Source organism: Gouania willdenowi, unplaced genomic scaffold, assembly GCF_900634775.1.
Source record: "Gouania willdenowi unplaced genomic scaffold, fGouWil2.1 scaffold_135_arrow_ctg1, whole genome shotgun sequence".
NCBI classification, from domain to species: Eukaryota; Metazoa; Chordata; class Actinopteri; order Blenniiformes; family Gobiesocidae; genus Gouania; species Gouania willdenowi.
In genome coordinates this window covers 5,283-23,911 of record NW_021144883.1, presented here as the reverse complement: position 1 = coordinate 23,911, position 18,629 = coordinate 5,283, and the positions used below count along the sequence as shown (strand labels likewise).

The 18,629-nt window shown below is 40.4% G+C and overlaps 1 protein-coding gene and 1 pseudogene across 1 annotated transcript; one reads left to right on the top strand and one right to left on the bottom strand.

The window, feature by feature from the left end:
- The first annotated feature begins 811 nt into the window (after nucleotides 1–811).
- On the top strand, nucleotides 812–6,444 carry LOC114458578 (uncharacterized). The gene is made up of 6 exons (XM_028440991.1): nucleotides 812–927; nucleotides 1,031–1,095; nucleotides 1,190–1,281; nucleotides 1,424–1,533; nucleotides 3,148–3,385; nucleotides 6,422–6,444. The coding sequence occupies exons 1-6, from the start codon at nucleotides 853–855 to the stop codon at nucleotides 6,442–6,444; spliced, it is 603 nt and encodes a 200-aa protein (XP_028296792.1). The 5' UTR covers nucleotides 812–852.
- Nucleotides 6,445–7,519: 1,075 nt separating this feature from the next.
- Nucleotides 7,520–9,739, bottom strand: LOC114458577 (sperm-associated antigen 6 pseudogene; annotated as a pseudogene).
- Between the last annotated feature and the right edge of the window lie 8,890 nt (nucleotides 9,740–18,629).

Genomic DNA, 18,629 nt, shown 5'->3' with positions numbered 1-18,629 from the left:
GATGAGTATGTGTGTGTGGACGCTGTATCATTCTGCTATATTGTGTACCTACATGGCCGGTGTTGTAGTTTAAGTGCCGACCATTTTGACTGGCGACGAACTCTCGCTAGCGTGGCTTGTTGCTACAGCAACGCGTTGTGCGTTTCCAAACAAACGTGTGTATGTGTGTTAGTAAAAAAAAAAAAAACATATAACATGTCTATGCTATACAAACTACAACACATGGCTTTGGAAAACGTGTATAAAATGTAATTTTAGTGATTTTTTAGCATTACGTTAAGTAATAAAATAGTAATAACTTTCAGTTTTTAAGAGGAATTAACTTTTATTCTGAATGAAAGGGGAAATAAAGGTCCCATGTAAACGTGGGCCAAAGTCCTTTCTGTCTCCATAGGGAAACACTGGAGGCAAATATGACTCTCAGTCCCATTGGTGTGTGAATGTGAGTGTGAATGAGCTGATATGTAAAGCGCCTACGGACTACTTCAGTGTAGGGATAATGAACTATATAAACCAAGTCCATTTACCATTTATCATCACATTATTGGTTTAGCAATGTAAAAAAAAAAAAAAACTTTATCCACCAATGCCAACATACCAATAGGGTGTATTTTTATTATGGAATTATGTAAAACCAACAGTAAGCTTCACACTTAAAATGAACAGTTGTCCATTTTTTGTCGACATTATGAAGCAATGTATCATTCTGTCTTGTGACATGTTTGAACATCTGTGTTTGCCCCAGCCTACATCACAGTGGAATGTTTACTTTTTTTTCCCCCTCACATTTTTAGCGCAATCGTACAACTGCAGAAGAGTGTCGACAACATAAATAATAAGTTTGATGACGTGATGGAGAGGCTGGAAAGAATGGAGGCTAATCCTACCTCATCCACCACCACAACAAAAATCCCACCAGGGTTGACGGTATGTAGTTTTCTATCATCAATTATACTAATACTTCCATTGATTTCATCAATGGAGACTGGCCTATAATTTGCTCATTTTCACTGTATTTATATCCCGACAGGCATTGGTCCGTCATACATATCGAAGCCTCACAGACCTGCAATGGCAGTTCCAGCCAGAGAACAAGTATGTTTTGTGTTTTTGTCTCTTTTCCTCAGAAATTGCCACTGTTTGTGAAAATTAGCTGAATTAATTAATACCCCCCCCCCCTCCCCAACAGATTCCGTTCTAATCAAAATGAAAAGGTTACCCAGGCTGTGATAGGGGCCATTAAAGATGCTGAGCCACACTGGGGCATAAGCCAAGTTAGAAGTAAGTCTGATCTAGTTAATCTGGGGACCTAATTGGCACTTGTCTGCTAATGTTCGAGTGATCACTATCCTTTTGAGATGCCTTAAAATAATACATTTAGAGTTCATGACATAGTATTTGTGTTGTAATTTTCATTCACTAGGAGCCTGCAACAGAGTTTTTGAGTCCTACAAGGCCAGCAACAAGCAGGACCTGAAGGGGACAAAGGAGGATATAAAGAGGAGGAAGACTCTTACGAGCAGGAGAGATCGAGTGAGTTATTGCTAGGGCTGTAGTCAACCAAGGAAATGGTTGGTCGACCAAGGCACATGTAGTGATTAGTCAACTTATATTTACTTTTTAATTGTATCTTACTCATTATTTTAAATTACAATTTTTTTTTTGACATACATTTTTGTTTAATTATAGATTTCTGTTTTATTAGTATGTATTTTGTTTCCTCACAGTACAACTTATATCTTCCTTTTAATTGTATCTTATTTTATTTTTGACATACATTTTTGTTTATTTAGGTTTTTTTTATTTTTATTGATAAGTATTTATTTTGTTTCCTCACAGGAGTTAAAACTAATATTTTCTGGGGGAAAAAATATTTCTTAATTTCGGCTCATGTGTGTTTTACTTTCGTAAATTAAATTAAATTACAATGCGATGTCGATATGTTTGGATACGATGTTTGTCGATAGCACAGAGTCTGCCACGATACGATTCGATTTGATTCACAAGCCTGCGATCGATATGTGAAATCATATGCCCATCTCACACAATCATTTACATGTATATCAACTCCCAAAAAACAACTGAAATATGATTTGACCATTTTATTCTATGTATGTACCGGCGTCCGCCGGTACATACATAGACTGTAGAAAATACATATATAGGTGAAATGCTCACCTTCGTGGGCGTGTCTGTTTACATGTCAATCACAGCAGAGAGCTTCTTGGAGGCACGGCATTTTCAGCTCAGTGCTGCGTTAAATTCGTCATCAAAGTAGGAACGCATCATCAAATTGGAGCGAGGTGTTTGGGCTCGCCCTGCAGTAAGAAAAGAGCAAATCACCCTCTAACTAACGATTGAGGGAATCCATGAAAAAATGTTTAGTGTTAGACTTTGAATTGTGTGTAAAAAGTATCTAGTAGTTTTATTTAAATTACTACGGTGCAATACGTTTTTAATATTACAAAAATATGGCAGTTGATCACTGTAACAAACTGTAACCAGATGGGGAAAAAGTGTCACTGGCATTATTATTAATTATATTATCATTTTAACATTGACATGTTAATGATAGCACACTGTATAAAAAACTAAGTATAAAAATGAATTTTAAGGGGCATATGAAACAAAAATAACAACATGGTTTTCTTGTTTTGATTTGGTTTTAAAATGGAATAACCAAAGAACGAAGGGTACACGGATAATAATGCTACATACTGTATATGGTTTTGATTTAAAAAAAATCTTCTTTAATATTAAATAAATATCTGAAGTAGACTTCCAGACACTTGTTATTCAGTAGTCCTGTTTATCTACATGAACAGATGCTGTTTGTTGTGGGGAGTTAGTATAAATCAACCCATTTACACGCACGGACCGAATACTGAAAGTATCAGATCTCAGTTTGCGTGTCTGTGCACTCACGTGTGTATTTTCACTCTATGCAGAGTTGTCCCTGCCAATCTCCTTTAAGAATCTAAGTTAATTAAACCCTACCTTTTGTAGATTTTGACTATTTTGTACTTCTGTGAGAACGGAAGGATATAGAATTAGATGTTCTCTGACTACTCAGGGAGAAAGGGTGACATATACAACATGTTTTGTTGATTGCTTTGAAAGTCTAACCTCTTCCAATCTGTCACACAGCTCTTCAAGAAACGGGTCAAAGTGGGGCAGAGGATCCTTTCTCCAGAGGACTGGGTGTATCTCTGTGGGGCCGATGCCAACTTCATCAGCGACGAGGACAGTGACGAGGACAAAACTAGTTACAAATTTGCCTCACCAAAGTGGCGAGCAGCACGGCTCTCAGGAATAATGAAAACCTGCCAGAAAGCACTGGACAGTAATAGAAAAAAGGCTATCGAGCCAAGATCCAATCGCACACGTAAAGACACTGGACACTTTTCAAAAAGGCCCCCCCCACTTCAGATCAAAAATCTATCTATCTGCATGTGAGTGAGGAGGAAGAAGACTGAGATGGAGATGTTTAACACTTTTATTGTTTCTGTGTGGTGTGGTGTGTGTGTGTTTTTTCTTCTTTTCTTTTCTTACTTTGTTCTAGAGACCTATTTAAACTGTTCCTAACTCTTTCTAATTTATTTTTTTGATAGAATAAAAAGTTATGTGCACTAAGTGATTTTTGTTTTTAATATTTATCTTGATAGTCTCTATCTTCAAAGTAGATCAGCCATTTATGATGAGACAATTGGTGTAGAGAGAAAAAGGATCAAGTGAACCAAGTATAGTTAGGGACACTGCACTTAACTGTCCTGGGTATGGTGAGTCACCCTATGGGCCATGAATTGTATACTGAATTATGCAGACTGCTGAAATAATTTGTGGACTTCAGATATGACCGGGGAGAGTATCGGTGCAGTATTCGGAATCAAAATACTAGTGGTGTTCGGACTTCAGATATGACCGGGGAGAGTATCGGTGCAGTATTGAACTCCGGGATATGGCAAGTATAAAAGTGTTCCCATATCCGGAGTTTGACATGCTCCGAACATGACATCGACTTCAACTGCTGTTCGGAGAGTATCCCAGGTGGATATCACCGTATTTGACTCATATCTTGGAATATTCGGGGTTTGATTCTTGGGCTTTTTGCGCAGTGTAACATCAGTGATTAATGAGTAGTTCATCACATCCTGCACAGATACATTTGATCCAACATGAACGATATATTAGTTTTTTTACCTGCTGATCTCACAGATTGGAGGACAAAGTGTGATTTCATTAAACTGGCAAAGAGGGACAAACAGATGTGTGTAATGTGCTCAAAAACATCTGGGTGTGAAAGTGGTGACACATAAAGGAGCAGCTTGAAGAGTCTTAAGGATCAAACCATCTGCTATGCTATGTCTGAAACCTCTGTTCTGATTGACTCAGATCTGACATTCAGCATCAGATCAAATCTATCACAAAACATCTTCTACCACCTAAAGAACATCTCCAGAGTGAAAGGTTTAATGACTCAAAGATCAGGAGAAACTGGTCCATGCTTTTATCTCCAGCAGACTGGACTATTGTAATGGTCTTCATCAAACATCTACAGCTGGTTCAGAACGCTGCAGCTCAGGTCTGAACCAGAACAAAGAGGTCAGAACACATTAGTCCAAAATTGGCAGAGCAACCTTTTTTACAGTGGAGGAACAGCTTATAATCTTAAACAAATATAATGCATTTAAACAGTGGAACGCACCAGGAGGCGGAGCTTTTATACTCCCTCAGATCTGATCCACTTCATAACTTGGTCCTGACCAGGTTAAGTGTTGCTGAAGTTTAAAACTATGAATAATTAAAATCCATAATTCAGAACAAAAACAACACTGTTGTTACAGAAAAGGCAGGAATGAAAAAACCCAGACAAGAAGCTGCTGACACTGTTAAAGCATAAAGGTGTTATATTATTTATCATATAAATCCATTGTGTTTAGTTCAGTGTTAAATAGCATACCTTTAAACAGATCTCAAGGACAACCTTCTTCCACCTCCGTAATATCTCTAAAATCAGGAATATCTTGGCCCAGAGTGATGCTGAAAAACTATGCATGTATGTGTTACATCTAGACTAAATTATTGTAACTCTCTACTGTCAGGATGTCCTAGTAACTCACTAAAAAGTCTCCAGTTAATTCAGAATGCTGCAGCTAGAATACTAACAGGTACTAACAGGAGACAGCATATTTCTACAGTATTGGCTTCCCTTCATTGGCTTCCTGTAAAATCTAGAATAGAGTTTAAAATCCTCCTGTTAGCATACAAAGCTCTACATGATCTAGCTCCTGTATATCTATATCTATAGAGACCTGTTAGTGCCCTATTGTCCGGGCAGATCACTCCGCTCTCAGTTTGCTGGTCTTCTGGAAGTTCCTAACGTGTCAAGAAGTAGAACAGGAGGCAGAGCATTCAGCTACCAGGCTCCTCGCCTTTGGACCCAGCTTCCAGTCTTAGTACGGGAGGCTGCTACTCTCTCCACCTTTAAGGCTGAACTCAAAACCTACTTATATGCTGAAGCGTATACCGTATAATAGCATTAACTTAACCAATAGAGCGGACATGGGCTCGTTGCATTTTACAGTCCTTGGAGTCGCTGTTAGATTTCAAATAAACAGGAAGAGATTAAAATTCTGATGTAGCTGGTTATGTTATTTACAGTCCGTATAAACAGGACTGAATCATAATATAATCTAATCGCTAGAGCAGACATGGGTTCGTCTGTAAACAGTCGCATTTACAGACCTTGGAGTCGTTGTTAGCTTACCTTTATAATAAGTGCTGACTAGGCCACTAGGAGTGAGGCCCAAGGCCAAGATAGGCTGACTTGATATTAATGTATCATGTTTTTCTGCAGTCAGTGTCTTCTCCTCGTCCTTCTCTCTCTGCTCTGTTACAGGTGTTGTGAAGCTGATGATAGCAGTTCCTGATCTGTGGTTCACGGCTCAACTAGTCTGAGACACTCTGATGTTCTATCTCTTTATCCTGTTCTGTTGGTCCTTCTGTCCACTAACCTCAACCAGTCCACGCAGATGGCTGCCACCTCTGAACCTGGTTCTAACGGAGATTTCTTCCTGTTAAAAGGGAGTTGTTTCTTCCCACTGTCACTAAATACTTGTTCATGTGGATCTTGTTGGGTTTTTACTTTCTTATTATGAATTTTATATTTTGATAAGCGCATTGAGATGACTTTGTTGTAAATTGCGCTATACAAATAAAGTTGAATTGAATTGAAATTACTCCACCAGCTTCTTCCCGGCCGCTCCTTTCACTCTTCCCTCTGTCTTTCTTTTCTCATTATCCTCTTCAAAAGCTCCATACATGAGGCACCCACTATTTAGTCCTCTGTCTTAAGGCTCAAACATACTCAGGCGGACTCCGCGCTCAACGGACTCTCATCTGACCTCAAATACTCGAGCAGACTTGGAGCGGAACGTCACATAGTGGTTGCCTGTGAAATTTCTTTAAAATCCTACATTTCCCAGACACTTTCCCCACAATCCTACAGTTCCCACAATCCTTTGCGCACTGTTTTAGTCATGGCGTCCTATACTGACGATGAGGAAGAGGAGCTGCTTTGGAGCGTATTTGGCCAAATTTGCTCAATCTTTTCTCTGTCCGGGAGCGTGAAACAATTAACTGTGGCTGAGCTGAACACTCCGGAACTGTGAATCACCCGCAGAGCACACATTGTGTTGCAGAGAAGGGTGATGTGTTGACGGAAATCCGTCGTAGGGGCGGAAAACTTTAAACCCTGTGCTATAAGCAACAGCAGGTTTTGCAATGCCACAGTCAGGAAATATGTCTTTGCTCCGCTCATGCTGATGGAGGCTTCACGTAGTTCCAGTGTGGTCTGCCTCTGCAGCTTCATCTTCAACTGTCTTGTAGTTGCTTCACAGCAGTCGTTGAGTATGACATGGGACTCCAGTTTAATTCAACAAGCTGCAACGTTTATTTGACCAATCACTCAAAAATGGCATACAGCTTATAATTATTCTGTTCAGGTCACACACACTCCCTCACTCTGCACACTGGTCGAGCGACCAGCGCATTCATTTGCAGTTAAAGGGCCACGCACCCACACACTCACACTGACAATAAATGTTATGTTCAGGTCCTGCATGGAAATTCTTCAACTCTTCCAATTAAAAATACTGTACGCTGGAAAGTTTACACAAAGGACCAGTATGTTTTAATATTCAAAATCAGTTTTATTGTCAAGTAGAGTTTTTAGACAATTTTGACAAGTTAGATGTCAATAGGCTCAATAATCCATATTATTTCAAATTCTGTTCTCTCTTTCAGTTCTCTCTTTTAAGTTCTCCGAGGCACCGAAAAAAATCTTTCTTTTTCATTACTCTAAACCTAGGTTAGTGCTATCTGGGGTGATTGGACGGGGGTCTTGGGTTCCGTTGGGGGGCTTGCCATCAATGCTGCCTCAGGGTCAGTTGCTTCTGGAGTGATTAGCCAGGGTTCTTGGGTACCGGTGGAGGGGCTTGCCACCGGTGTTGCCTCAACATCAGTTGCTTCTGGGTGATTGGACGAGGTTCTTGGGTGCCGGTAAGGGGGTTGCCACCAATGCTACCTCAGGATCAGTTGCTTCTGGAGTGATTGGCCAGGGTTCTTGGGTACCGGTGGAGGGGCTTGCCACCGGTGTTGCCTCAAGATCAGTTGCTTCTGGGGTGATTGGACGAGGTTCTTGGGTGCCGGTGGGGGGGTTTGCCACCAATGCTTCCTCAGGATCAGTTGCTTCTGGAGTGATTGGCCAGGATTCGTGGGTGCCGGTGAGGGAGCTTGCCACCGGTGCTGCCTTGGGATCAGTTGCTTCTGGGCCTAGGGTCTTGCGTCTGCTGGCTCTGGACCTGGCCACTGGAGGGTGCTCGCTGGTTTTTCCCTGGGCGTGGATCTTGGCCCTTCTGCTGGGGCCTTGGATGGAGGGCTCCCTGGGCCCTCTTCGGGGGTTGGGTGTTGGGGCAAGGATAGGTTTGGAAGGTTGGCTGCAAGCAGGGGTTCTCGTAGCGGGTGTTCGGGGCGGCAGCGGGGTGTGTTGGGTCTTGGTCCTTCTGCTGGAGTCTCGAATGGGGGGCTCCCTCGGCCCTCCCTGGGGGTTGGATGTTGGGGCATGAATAGGTTTGAGAGGGCGGGTGCTAACAGGGTTCTTCGTAGCGGGTGTTCGGGGCGGCAGCGGGGTGTGTTGGGTTTTGGCTCTTCTGCTGGTCCCTCCCCGGGGGTTGGGTGTTGGGTCATGAAAAGGTTTGGGAAGTTGGGTGCAAGCAGGGGTTCTAGTGGCGGGTGTTCGGGGAGGCAGCGGGGTGTGTTGGGTCTTGGCCGTTCTGAGGCGGTTGGCTGAAGCCTCTTGGATGCAGCTTTTTATGGAATTGATCAGTTTCCTCTGAGCTGAACCAGGCTCAGCATCCATCTCCTGTATTTTACTTAACCCACCACTCATCACAAACTCTTGGCAAGCTTCACTGTCATGATGCATAACCTTGCTGAACTGGCCAAGCACATGATTTAAGATGTTGCTGGGAGCATTGCTGAGGAGAGGCTCTAAACTGGGCAGGTGAGTGCACTTCAGCAGGATGTTCTTCAGAGCCTTCTTACTTTTGAGCCGCAGGTCCTCCAAACTGCTTGCTCCCGTGTAAAACTGCAGTAATTTAGGCAGTAGGCCTGCAGTGGCTACAGCGTTGGCGTGCTCTGGTGTGTGATGTCCGATCTGACCAATGGACCATACGGTGGCCTCCTTTATGTGATCATCATCCTCCTCGGACAGACAGATGGCCAGCTGTTGCAACCCCTTGGAGAGGATGACGGCCATAGCGAGATTTTCACTATGAGAAGCGATGTATCCCAGCATCATGATCCCGGGAAGTCTCATGCTTCCACGGCTTTTATCCAGGTAGTCCACCACCTCCACTAAACCATCACAGTTCACAATCACCTGAGATAACTGTGCACTGTGTTTGACCACCTCCCACATCAAGGTGATGACATCTTTCTTTACATATTCATCCGGGTCCTGGAGGCAGATCATGACATCTGGGAAAATGTACGCCGCGATCACCATCTCAGCCAGTTCTACTGAGTGTTTACTGATCTGAATGAGAGTGAACAGCACCTGCCTTTTCAGTTTGACATCTGGGCTGCGGATCATCTGTTTCAGGAGTGCGATGGTGCCAGTGTTGACCTCCTCCCGATCCAGGTCATTTGTGTGCAGGGACAACAGCAGAGAGGCTGCACCTGCATCCACCACAGCCTGAGAAAGCATTGTATTTTGTTGTGCGATGTAGGCCAGGGCCCAGGCGGCAGCCTCTTTTACCTCAGGGTCAACAGCTCCCAAACAGGAGACCAAAATATCCAACCCACCACTGTCAACCACAGCCTGGGAGAGCTCAGGGGAGTGTTTGGCCACAGCATGCAGCACAAACACTGTAGCCTTCTTATAATGATGAGGCTGTGAAGGAATAGACCAGATCAACTGATGCAGGATGTCTTTCTTCACCACAATCCTAGCCAGCTCTTCACTGTGTTGTACCAGACGGCCCAGAGCCAAAACTGCATTGTGCTGGATGCTGGGATCCTCATCCAACATGAAAAGACGCAACTGGGAAATCATTTTTTCCTTTTGGTGGACCTTCATGTTGTCAGAGTTGATTGACAAATCAGCAACGATCTGCTTAAATTCCATCCTTAATGTCTGGGACTGATCATAGGCTTCAATCATCTGTTGCTGAATCATGGTGGGTTTGTCAGAAGATGACTCCATATAAAGTGTTTGGTTGAAGAGAGTGCCTCTCCATTTTGTCTCAAAATTTGTTCCTGTAATTCCTTGTTGAAGTAATGAACTTTTTCTTCTTTCGTTGTTATTGGTGTGATGATGAGTGGCTACTCGAAAGGATCCTGTGACATTAAAGGAACCTATGAAAAAGGAGCTTTCTTTGATTTTGAGTGAACCTGTGACATCATCAACAGCAAAGAAACATGCTGACTCCTGATTGACTGCAGAAGACAAGTTGTGACATCATCAAGAGCAGAGGAAAATGCTGACTCCTGATTGGCTGCTGAATAAGATACGTTAGTTCGCACGAGGATGATGCTGGCTGCCCCTTGGTCTCTGCCCATCTGCTGGGGTCTCGGGTGGGGGGGTTCCCTGGACCCAAACCCAGGGCGTTGGGCGTGGGCGGGTGTGTGCTCACGGGGGCCCTCAGGATGAGGTGGCGGCTGTGTGCGTTTGTGCTCCCTGGAGTGCTCAGGTGTGGGAGATGCTGCTTTTTCAGAATCAGAATTCCTTTATTAATCCCAGATGGAAATTACTTATGTTACAGCCACAGAAAAAAAATCACAAATAAAATAATAAAACATTTAACAAAGATAAAAGAAAGAATAAACTTTAAATAATTGTATAATTAAGTAAAACACTGTTAAAAAATAGGGATCAGATACACACACATTACAATAGTAGAAAATGATATGATACAGATATTTACAACAATCAAGCTGTGAGGTTACAGTGATGAATTATACAGTTTGATCTCCACAGGCAGGAATAATTTCCTGTGGCGTTGTGTGGAGCACCGTGGTTGGATCAGCCTGGTGCTGAAGGTTCTAAAGGTCCTAAAGGTGCTGATGGTGCTTCTGTGACTGACCAGCACATCATGGAGTGGGTGGGACTTATTGACCAAGATGGCCTTCATCCTTGGACAGGCTCCTCCTCTCTGTCACCACTGTCAGAGAGTCCAGTTTAATCCCCACAACGTCACTGACCTTGTGGATGAGTCTGTTGGTGTCTGTGACCCTCAGTCTGCTCCCCCAGCAAACAACAGCGTAGAGGATCGCACTCACCACCACTGACTAATAAAACATCCTCAGCATTTTTCTGAAGATGTTGAAGGACCTCAGCCGTCTAAGAAAATAGAGACGGCTTTGGCCCCTTCTGTAGAGGGAGTCAGTGTTCCTCCTCCAGTCCAGTTTATTGTCAATCACCACTCCCAGGTATTTGTACTCCTCCACAATGTCCACACTGACCTCCTGGATGGAGACATTGCTGACTGGCCTCTTGGTTCTCCTCAGGCTCTTTTTGGCGTGGCATCTCTGGAGAGTCGGGTTTCCTCACTTTTTGCAAGTGACACTACCCTTGATGTATGTTAATGGTACTAAAAACTCAAATTTCCATATCTCATACAGTGTGGGCATGGCAAGCCTTCAACTCTGGTCAAGATCACCATTTTAACCCTTAAAACAGTAAATCTTATCGATCTGAAACTTCACACAAATTATCACTGTACGACAACTAACACATACCAATAACAATAACTGACTGTAGACACAGCGCCACCAACTTGTGAACATGAGATGTTTTTTTCACAAAACTTCATAAACAATTAATAAATTCATAAACAATCATAGGAAGGTCAGAAACCTGCCTCTCTGTAATCAGCTTTCTATGGCCAACATTTCAGACACTGCAACCTATGGTTTACAGACGTCAATCACTCTAAAGGTGTGTTCACACTGAACGCAACTGAAGAGACTAATCAGGCAGAAAGGGCAATATGACAGAATATTCCATTGATACGTTATTTTTTACCTAAACGGGTGGTTTGGTTGGAATGCATAAGAAAGAGACATAAATGTCAAATCTGGGGCCAAATCTTAGAAAATGCTGGACTTCAGCTCCATATGACATGGACTAAAACCATCACCAACATGTTTTCATACAATATTATGCATTTTCATTATGTTTTTCACCGGAAAAAGTATTCTAGTGTTATTTAAGCATGACGTTGCCTTCCCCCGTCTGGAAGTTTTTTAAATAGTATGGCCTAGAAATGGGAAATTATATGATTTTTACAATTCCGATTCTGCTTAACAATTCAGTTCTTTATTGATTTTTGTTTGTAAAACAGGAGAACAAACATGTGGATTAGATCACAAACTTAATCTGTGACTCACTGATTGATCATATTCCTCTTTCCTGTCTCGGTGAATGGACAATCTAGAGACAGACGACATGAACTGGAGCGAGTACTGCAGCCTCTGAGCCAATCACACTCCGTCCCTTGGTTGGTTGGTTAGTTGGTTGGTTGGTTAGTTGGTTATTAGCTGCAGTATGAGCATGATCACTGCTGCTGGGTTGAGATTAATTCTGGAGCTTTTGAAAACATAATGTGTGCAAATGTTTCTACATATTTGTAGCGTTTCCTCAATTTGATGAAATTTCCACTAACAAAGTGTCATCCTTCAAACAAAAGAGGTTCAAATCAACATCTTTAATCAACATCTTTAACTTTTCCTTGTATTTTAGAGCAACCAAATGCAGCACAAGTTGTCATTTTGACCTAAAAAGCTGTTAAATGATCTAAAAAGCTGTTAAATGATCTAAAAATCAGGCTGAATGTTTTACTCCAATAGAAAACAATGAGATGTTCACAGGCAGTGGGGCCATGTGACATCATCAATCATGTGATTTCAAGATGGAGGAACACAGGCTCTAAAACTGTAAAGTAGTTTCATTTTTAAAATGTTCCAAGACAATTGTTGAATTCTCAGCTCTGTCAAAGAAAACACAATAGGGAGACCTGATCTTAGATACAAAGATGTGGCAAAAAGCAACACGGAAACACAAGAAATAGACTTAAAAAGTTGGCAACAAAACCTCAATAAATAAGGCTGGATGTAGAAAAATCATTAAACCCAAACCCATATCATAGCACAGTCCTTGTTGTTATTGACCGACTGCAAATAAAGAAAGAGAGAGAGATAATGCCTATTAAATCTAAATGCTTCACTACTTTCAGCTCTCCATGTTTATACCAGGATAAAGTATGAAAATACCTTTTCCAACATTAATGCTCACCTCAGTGAACTTCCAAAAAAACATTAAAAAACAATAATCATTGACCTGTTGCTTGTGAAATATCTTAGATTGTAGGTGATTAAACGGTTTGACGTGGCAGCCGAAGAACTAGTAGTCGCAATAGTAGCAGTAGTAGTAGTAGTAGTAATAGCAGTAGTAGTATTGGTAACAGTAGTAGTAGTAATAGTAGTAGTAGTAGTAGTAGTAACAGTAGTAATAGCAGTAGTAGTATTGGTAACAGTAGTAGTAGTAGTAGTAGTAGTAGTAGTAGTAGTAGTAGTAGTTGTAGTAACAGTAGTAATAGCAGTAGTAGTATTGGTAACAGTAGTAGTAATAGTGTAAAAGTGTTATGGCCATTTGTAAATGTGTTGAGGCATTTGTAAAAGTGTTGTTGTCATTTGTAAAAGTGTTGTTGTCATTTGTAAAAGTGTTGTTGCTATTTGTAAAAGTGTTGTTGTCATTTGTAAAAGTGTTGTTGCTATTTGTAAAAGTGTTGTTGTCATTTGTAAAAGTGTTGTTGTCATTTGTAAAAGTGTTGTTGCTATTTGTAAAAGTGTTGTTGTCATTTGTAAAAGTGTTGTTGCTATTTGTAAAAGTGTTGTTGTCATTTGTAAAAGTGTTGTTGCTATTTGTAAAAGTGTTGTTGCTATTTGTAAAAGTGTTGTTGCCATTTGTAAAAGTGTTGTTGCTATTTGTAAAAGTGTTGTTGCTATTTGTAAAAGTGTTGTTGTCATTTGTAAAAGTGTTGTTGCTATTTGTAAAAGTGTTGTTGTCATTTGTAAAAGTGTTGTTGCTATTTGTAAAAGTGTTGTTGCCATTTGTAAAAGTGTTGTTGCTATTTGTAAAAGTGTTGTTGCTATTTGTAAAAGTGTTGTTGTCATTTGTAAAAGTGTTGTTGCTATTTGTAAAAGTGTTGTTGTCATTTGTAAAAGTGTTGTTGCTATTTGTAAAAGTGTTGTTGCTATTTGTAAAAGTGTTGTTGCCATTTGTAAAAGTGTTGTTGTCATTTGTAAAAGTGTTGTTGCTATTTGTAAGTGTTGTTGCTATTTGTAAAAGTGTTGTTGTCATTTGTAAAAGTGTTGTTGCTATTTGTAAGTGTTGTTGCTATTTGTAAAAGTGTTGTTGCTATTTGTAAAAGTGTTGTTGCCATTTGTAAAAGTGTTGTTGCCATTTGTAAAAGTGTTGTTGCTATTTGTAAAAGTGTTGTTGTCATTTGTAAAAGTGTTGTTGCTATTTGTAAGTGTTGTTGCTATTTGTAAGTGTTGTTGCTATTTGTAAGTGTTGTTGCTATTTGTAAAAGTGTTGTTGTCATTTGTAAAAGTGTTGTTGCCATTTGTAAAAGTGTTGTTGTCATTTGTAAAAGTGTTGTTGTCATTTGTAAAAGTGTTGTTGCTATTTGTAAAAGTGTTGTTGCTATTTGTAAAAGTGTTGTTGTCATTTGTAAAAGTGTTGTTGCTATTTGTAAAAGTGTTGTTGCTATTTGTAAAAGTGTTGTTTCTATTTGTAAAAGTGTTGTTGTCATTTGTAAAAGTGTTGTTGCTATTTGTAAAAGTGTTGTTGTCATTTGTAAAAGTGTTGTTGCTATTTGTAAAAGTGTTGTTGTCATTTGTAAAAGTGTTGTTGCTATTTGTAAAAGTGTTGTTGCTATTTGTAAAAGTGTTGTTGCTATTTGTAAAAGTGTTGTTGCTATTTGTAAAAGTGTTGTTGCCATTTGTAAAAGTGTTGTTGTCATTTGTAAAAGTGTTGTTGCTATTTGTAAAAGTGTTGTTGCTATTTGTAAAAGTGTTGTTGCTATTTGTAAAAGTGTTGTTGCTATTTGTAAAAGTGTTGTTGCCATTTGTAAAAGTGTTGTTGCCATTTGTAAAAGTGTTGTTGCCATTTGTAAAAGTGTTGTTGCCATTTGTAAAAGTGTTGCTGTTGTACGTGTGTTGTGTGAAATCACAACGGAAATGGGAGGGATTATTTTCAAAATAAAATACTTCGTCTTCAATGCAGATTGACGGAGGTTACTCTGGCAAACCCACCTTCCAGAGCCTACAGTGGGCCCATTTCAGACTATATCCAAAAGTCGAGCACATATTCGGACTCAGGAGAATAAAACCTTTCTGTTCATACCACATTTTACACAAAATTAACACGTTTTTTGGGCCAGAAATTGTGCGTTTCTGCTCCGAGATCCCGGAAGTAGGTACAGCAAGCTGTAAGGCTGTAAAGTCACTGCTAAGCATGTTTACATGGTGAGTTATGATCACATTTCTTAAATGTATAATGTTTTGCCCGTTTTGTGGAAGCCAACAAGGGCAGTTACACCGCTTTTGCACTTTTTGTGGACGATCACTGGAGTTTTTAAACAACGCGGAGCAGACGAAGGAAGATAGTATATTCAGTCATTGTGTGTGGTATTTCACAGAGGGTCACTCATACGATGTGATTGTCGACATGATGTCAAGTTTACACGGTGTAAATATAAGTCTGTGGACTCTAAAAAGTAAACTTAACGAGGCCGGTTTTTACCGCAGGAAGGATTATTGATCACATGATGCCATCTCTAACGCCATCAGGCAAGAACTTTGTGGACCAGGGGAACTGTTTGTCTACAGGACTATGTGGCAGGTACTTCAACAGAAGTACAATCTCAGAGTGAAGAGAGATGATGTAATGACTCTGAGTCCTCGGGGGTGTGGGAGGAGAACACGGAGGAGGTTCATCAGAAGAACGTACCACTCAATGGACCTAATTACATGTGGCATGCTGATGGGTACGATAAACTGAAACCATTTGTTTTAGCTATATCAGGAAGCATTGATGTATTTTCACGTAAAGTACTCTGGCTTGAATGTGGACCCACTAACAATAATCATGCAGTCATTTACTCAGGATGGACTAGGTTTAGAATTAACAAATGAAACAAAATCATCTCCACATTATCATTTCTAGGGATATGCATGGGTTGGACACTATTCCTAAAACTTATAAAGATACTCTCACTGCTCCAATAACAACACTGATAAATCAATCAATAAGTGAAAACACCTTCTCTACCACATTAAAAACAGACATTATCATTCTAATCCATAAAGCAGGAAATAAACAAGATATCAACAACTACAGACCAATTAGCATTCTCACCGTTATATCAAAAGCAATAGAAAAAGTGGTCATTGAGCAACTCACAGAACATCTGGAGGATGAAGGACTTTTACATCAAATGCAGTTTGGGTTTCAGGCAAACAGCATGTTATCTTCTCACAGAAACAATAAAACTAAATCTTGATAATGGAGGAGTAGGAGGAGCAATATTCTTAGACCTTCACAAGGCATTGGATACCGTCAGTCACCCAACGTTACTTTTAAAATGAACTCAATTTAAACTGTGGACAAACACTCTGGCTTGGGTTCATTCCTATCTGTCTGGTTGGACCCAATGTGTCTGTATCAATAACACTACATCCACTATTACTGCTACTGATTTTAACTTAAAAACGTGTCTGTGGATCAATCAAAGCTGCTCACACGGACACTGAGGTGGACACTATGTTTCAACCACATGACAACTTACCAGTAATGTGTATATATTCATGAACAAGATAAACGTGTATTTTATAAAATGTACTGTATTGAACTTGTGGTTAGTTTATAAATAATGACAGAATGAGAGAATGTATTTGTCCAGAGGTGTGTTCCATAAAGGCGGGTAAACAAACTCTGAGTCTATCCATAAACTCTGGGTCAACATACCCCGCGATGGGAAACTCTGTGTATCTGATTCCATTACAGCTGGTATGAAGTGTGCCAATCAACCCTGAGTATGTAAACCTTGGGTTACTTACGTACACGCGCGAGAAAAAGCCATCATCAATGTACGTTTCTGCTCCGAGATACCGGAAGTAGGTACAGCAAGCTGTGAGGTTACACCGCTTTTGCACTTTTTGTGGACGATCACTGGAGTTTTAAACAACGCGGAGCAGACGGAGGAAGATAGTATATTCAGTCATTGTGTGTGGTATTTCACGGAGGGTCACTCATACGATGTGATTGTCGACCTGATGTCAAGTTACACGGTGTAAATATAAGTTTGCGGACTCTAAAAAGTAGAGTATCAAAGAATACTCAAACTGCCATGACAACCAAACGGAAGATAGTGATTTATTCACCCTGATGGTGAAATAAGCCGTTGTTTGATGAATATGATCCCTGTTCTAAAGGTGTGTTCAGTCTTCAGTGACTATAGTGGCTTAAATCACCTGTAATTAGTCACACTTTATGGTCACTTCATCACTTTATTGCTTCAGTGAAGTGACGAGTGGTGAATAATATGAATAAAATGTGTCTGAGGAGACGTGTCAGCATCATAGGATGTCTGCATAGAGAGTCCTCCTGTTACAACTGGATATAACCCAGTGACTGATGCTTCATATCACATCATTTTTATTGATTTTTAATGTAATATTGTCACCAGAGTCATCTCTACGTCCGAAAAAATGTCATAAAAAAACACTGAAGCAGGACACGAACCCACGTCCCGTCACTTCTAAGCGCAGCGTCACAATTCACTGCACCATCATAACTTCAAAGCAGCAGATTTTACTGTATAACAATATAAAACAACAATCAAGCCTAAAAGTAGATTAATTTAATGATCATCTCCTCCTTTATATTATCTACAGGTTATATTCAGTGAACTTTACTACAGACGTCAGTAGATGTTTTAATGTAGATCAACCTCTCAGTGTGTTTCACGTAATGATCTACATCTACAATGTTAGAAAGAAAACTACCATTATCACAAAAAAAAAAAACATAAATCAACACACATTAGTAATGATGTGAACACGTCTGTGGTGTGTGTGATGTTATTAATGTGTTTCAGAGAAAAGTGTTAAGGTTTATTAAAGTGTTCAGAAACGGTGTTCAGGTGGGCGGAGCCAGGTAGAAGAACCCAGGGTTTCTTTGATTACTTCATGGACATGTTGCCATGGTAACATACTCAGAGAAGAACATACCTTGCTTTTAGGAATGAGATACTCAGAGTTTCATCATTTAAGCCTGAACATACTCAGAGTTTGAACATAACCTGCTTTATGGAATAAACCTCTGGTGTGTTGCTGTAAATGAGAGGTGTGGATGTAATGTACAGGTGTGATGCTGTTCATGTCTGTGTGTGTGTCAGTGTCAGTGAGAGCTTATATTCTCAGGTGTTCCTAATTCATTGTTCTTGTACATTTTTTCATTGTAATCCTTATGCATGTTACTGTATGTTCTATACAGGTAACCAGGGACATACAGATGGAAACTAGCTGTTTAGCTCTACTCTGGTGTAGAACATCTTGTCTTTTATGATCTTAATGTCTCTGCATTTGTCCCTTTAAATAAAGACCAAAACTAAACAATTACACCACGTTAGGTTTGTTCAGAAGTGATCGATTATCTGGACTCTAGGGTGACAGCACACACACACACACACACACACACACACACACACCACACACACACACACGCACACGCACACGCACACGCACACGCACACGCACACGCACAAACACACACACACACACACACACACACACCACACAGAATCTTATCTAAAGTGAACATTTCACAGTGTTTTAAAGTAAATATTTGAGGAGAAAAGTCCCATTAATTGTGAAATATTTCCTAAAATGGAACGTAGTGATTGAGAGGGAAATAATCCAGTAAGTGTTTACGCTGCATCAACTCCACCATCACTAAGAGACATTTTGCACTTAAGGGAATCGTTTCCTCTGCTCACGCT

Coding starts and splice junctions, on each gene's coding strand:
- LOC114458578 (XM_028440991.1), top strand. CDS start 853: ATGGAGAGGCTGGAAAGAATGGAGGCTAATCCTACCTCATCCACCACC. Junction 1,096..1,189: donor CAGTTCCAGCCAGAGAACAA/GTATGTTTTGTG, acceptor CCTCCCCAACAG/ATTCCGTTCTAATCAAAATG. Junction 1,282..1,423: donor GGGCATAAGCCAAGTTAGAA/GTAAGTCTGATC, acceptor TTCATTCACTAG/GAGCCTGCAACAGAGTTTTT.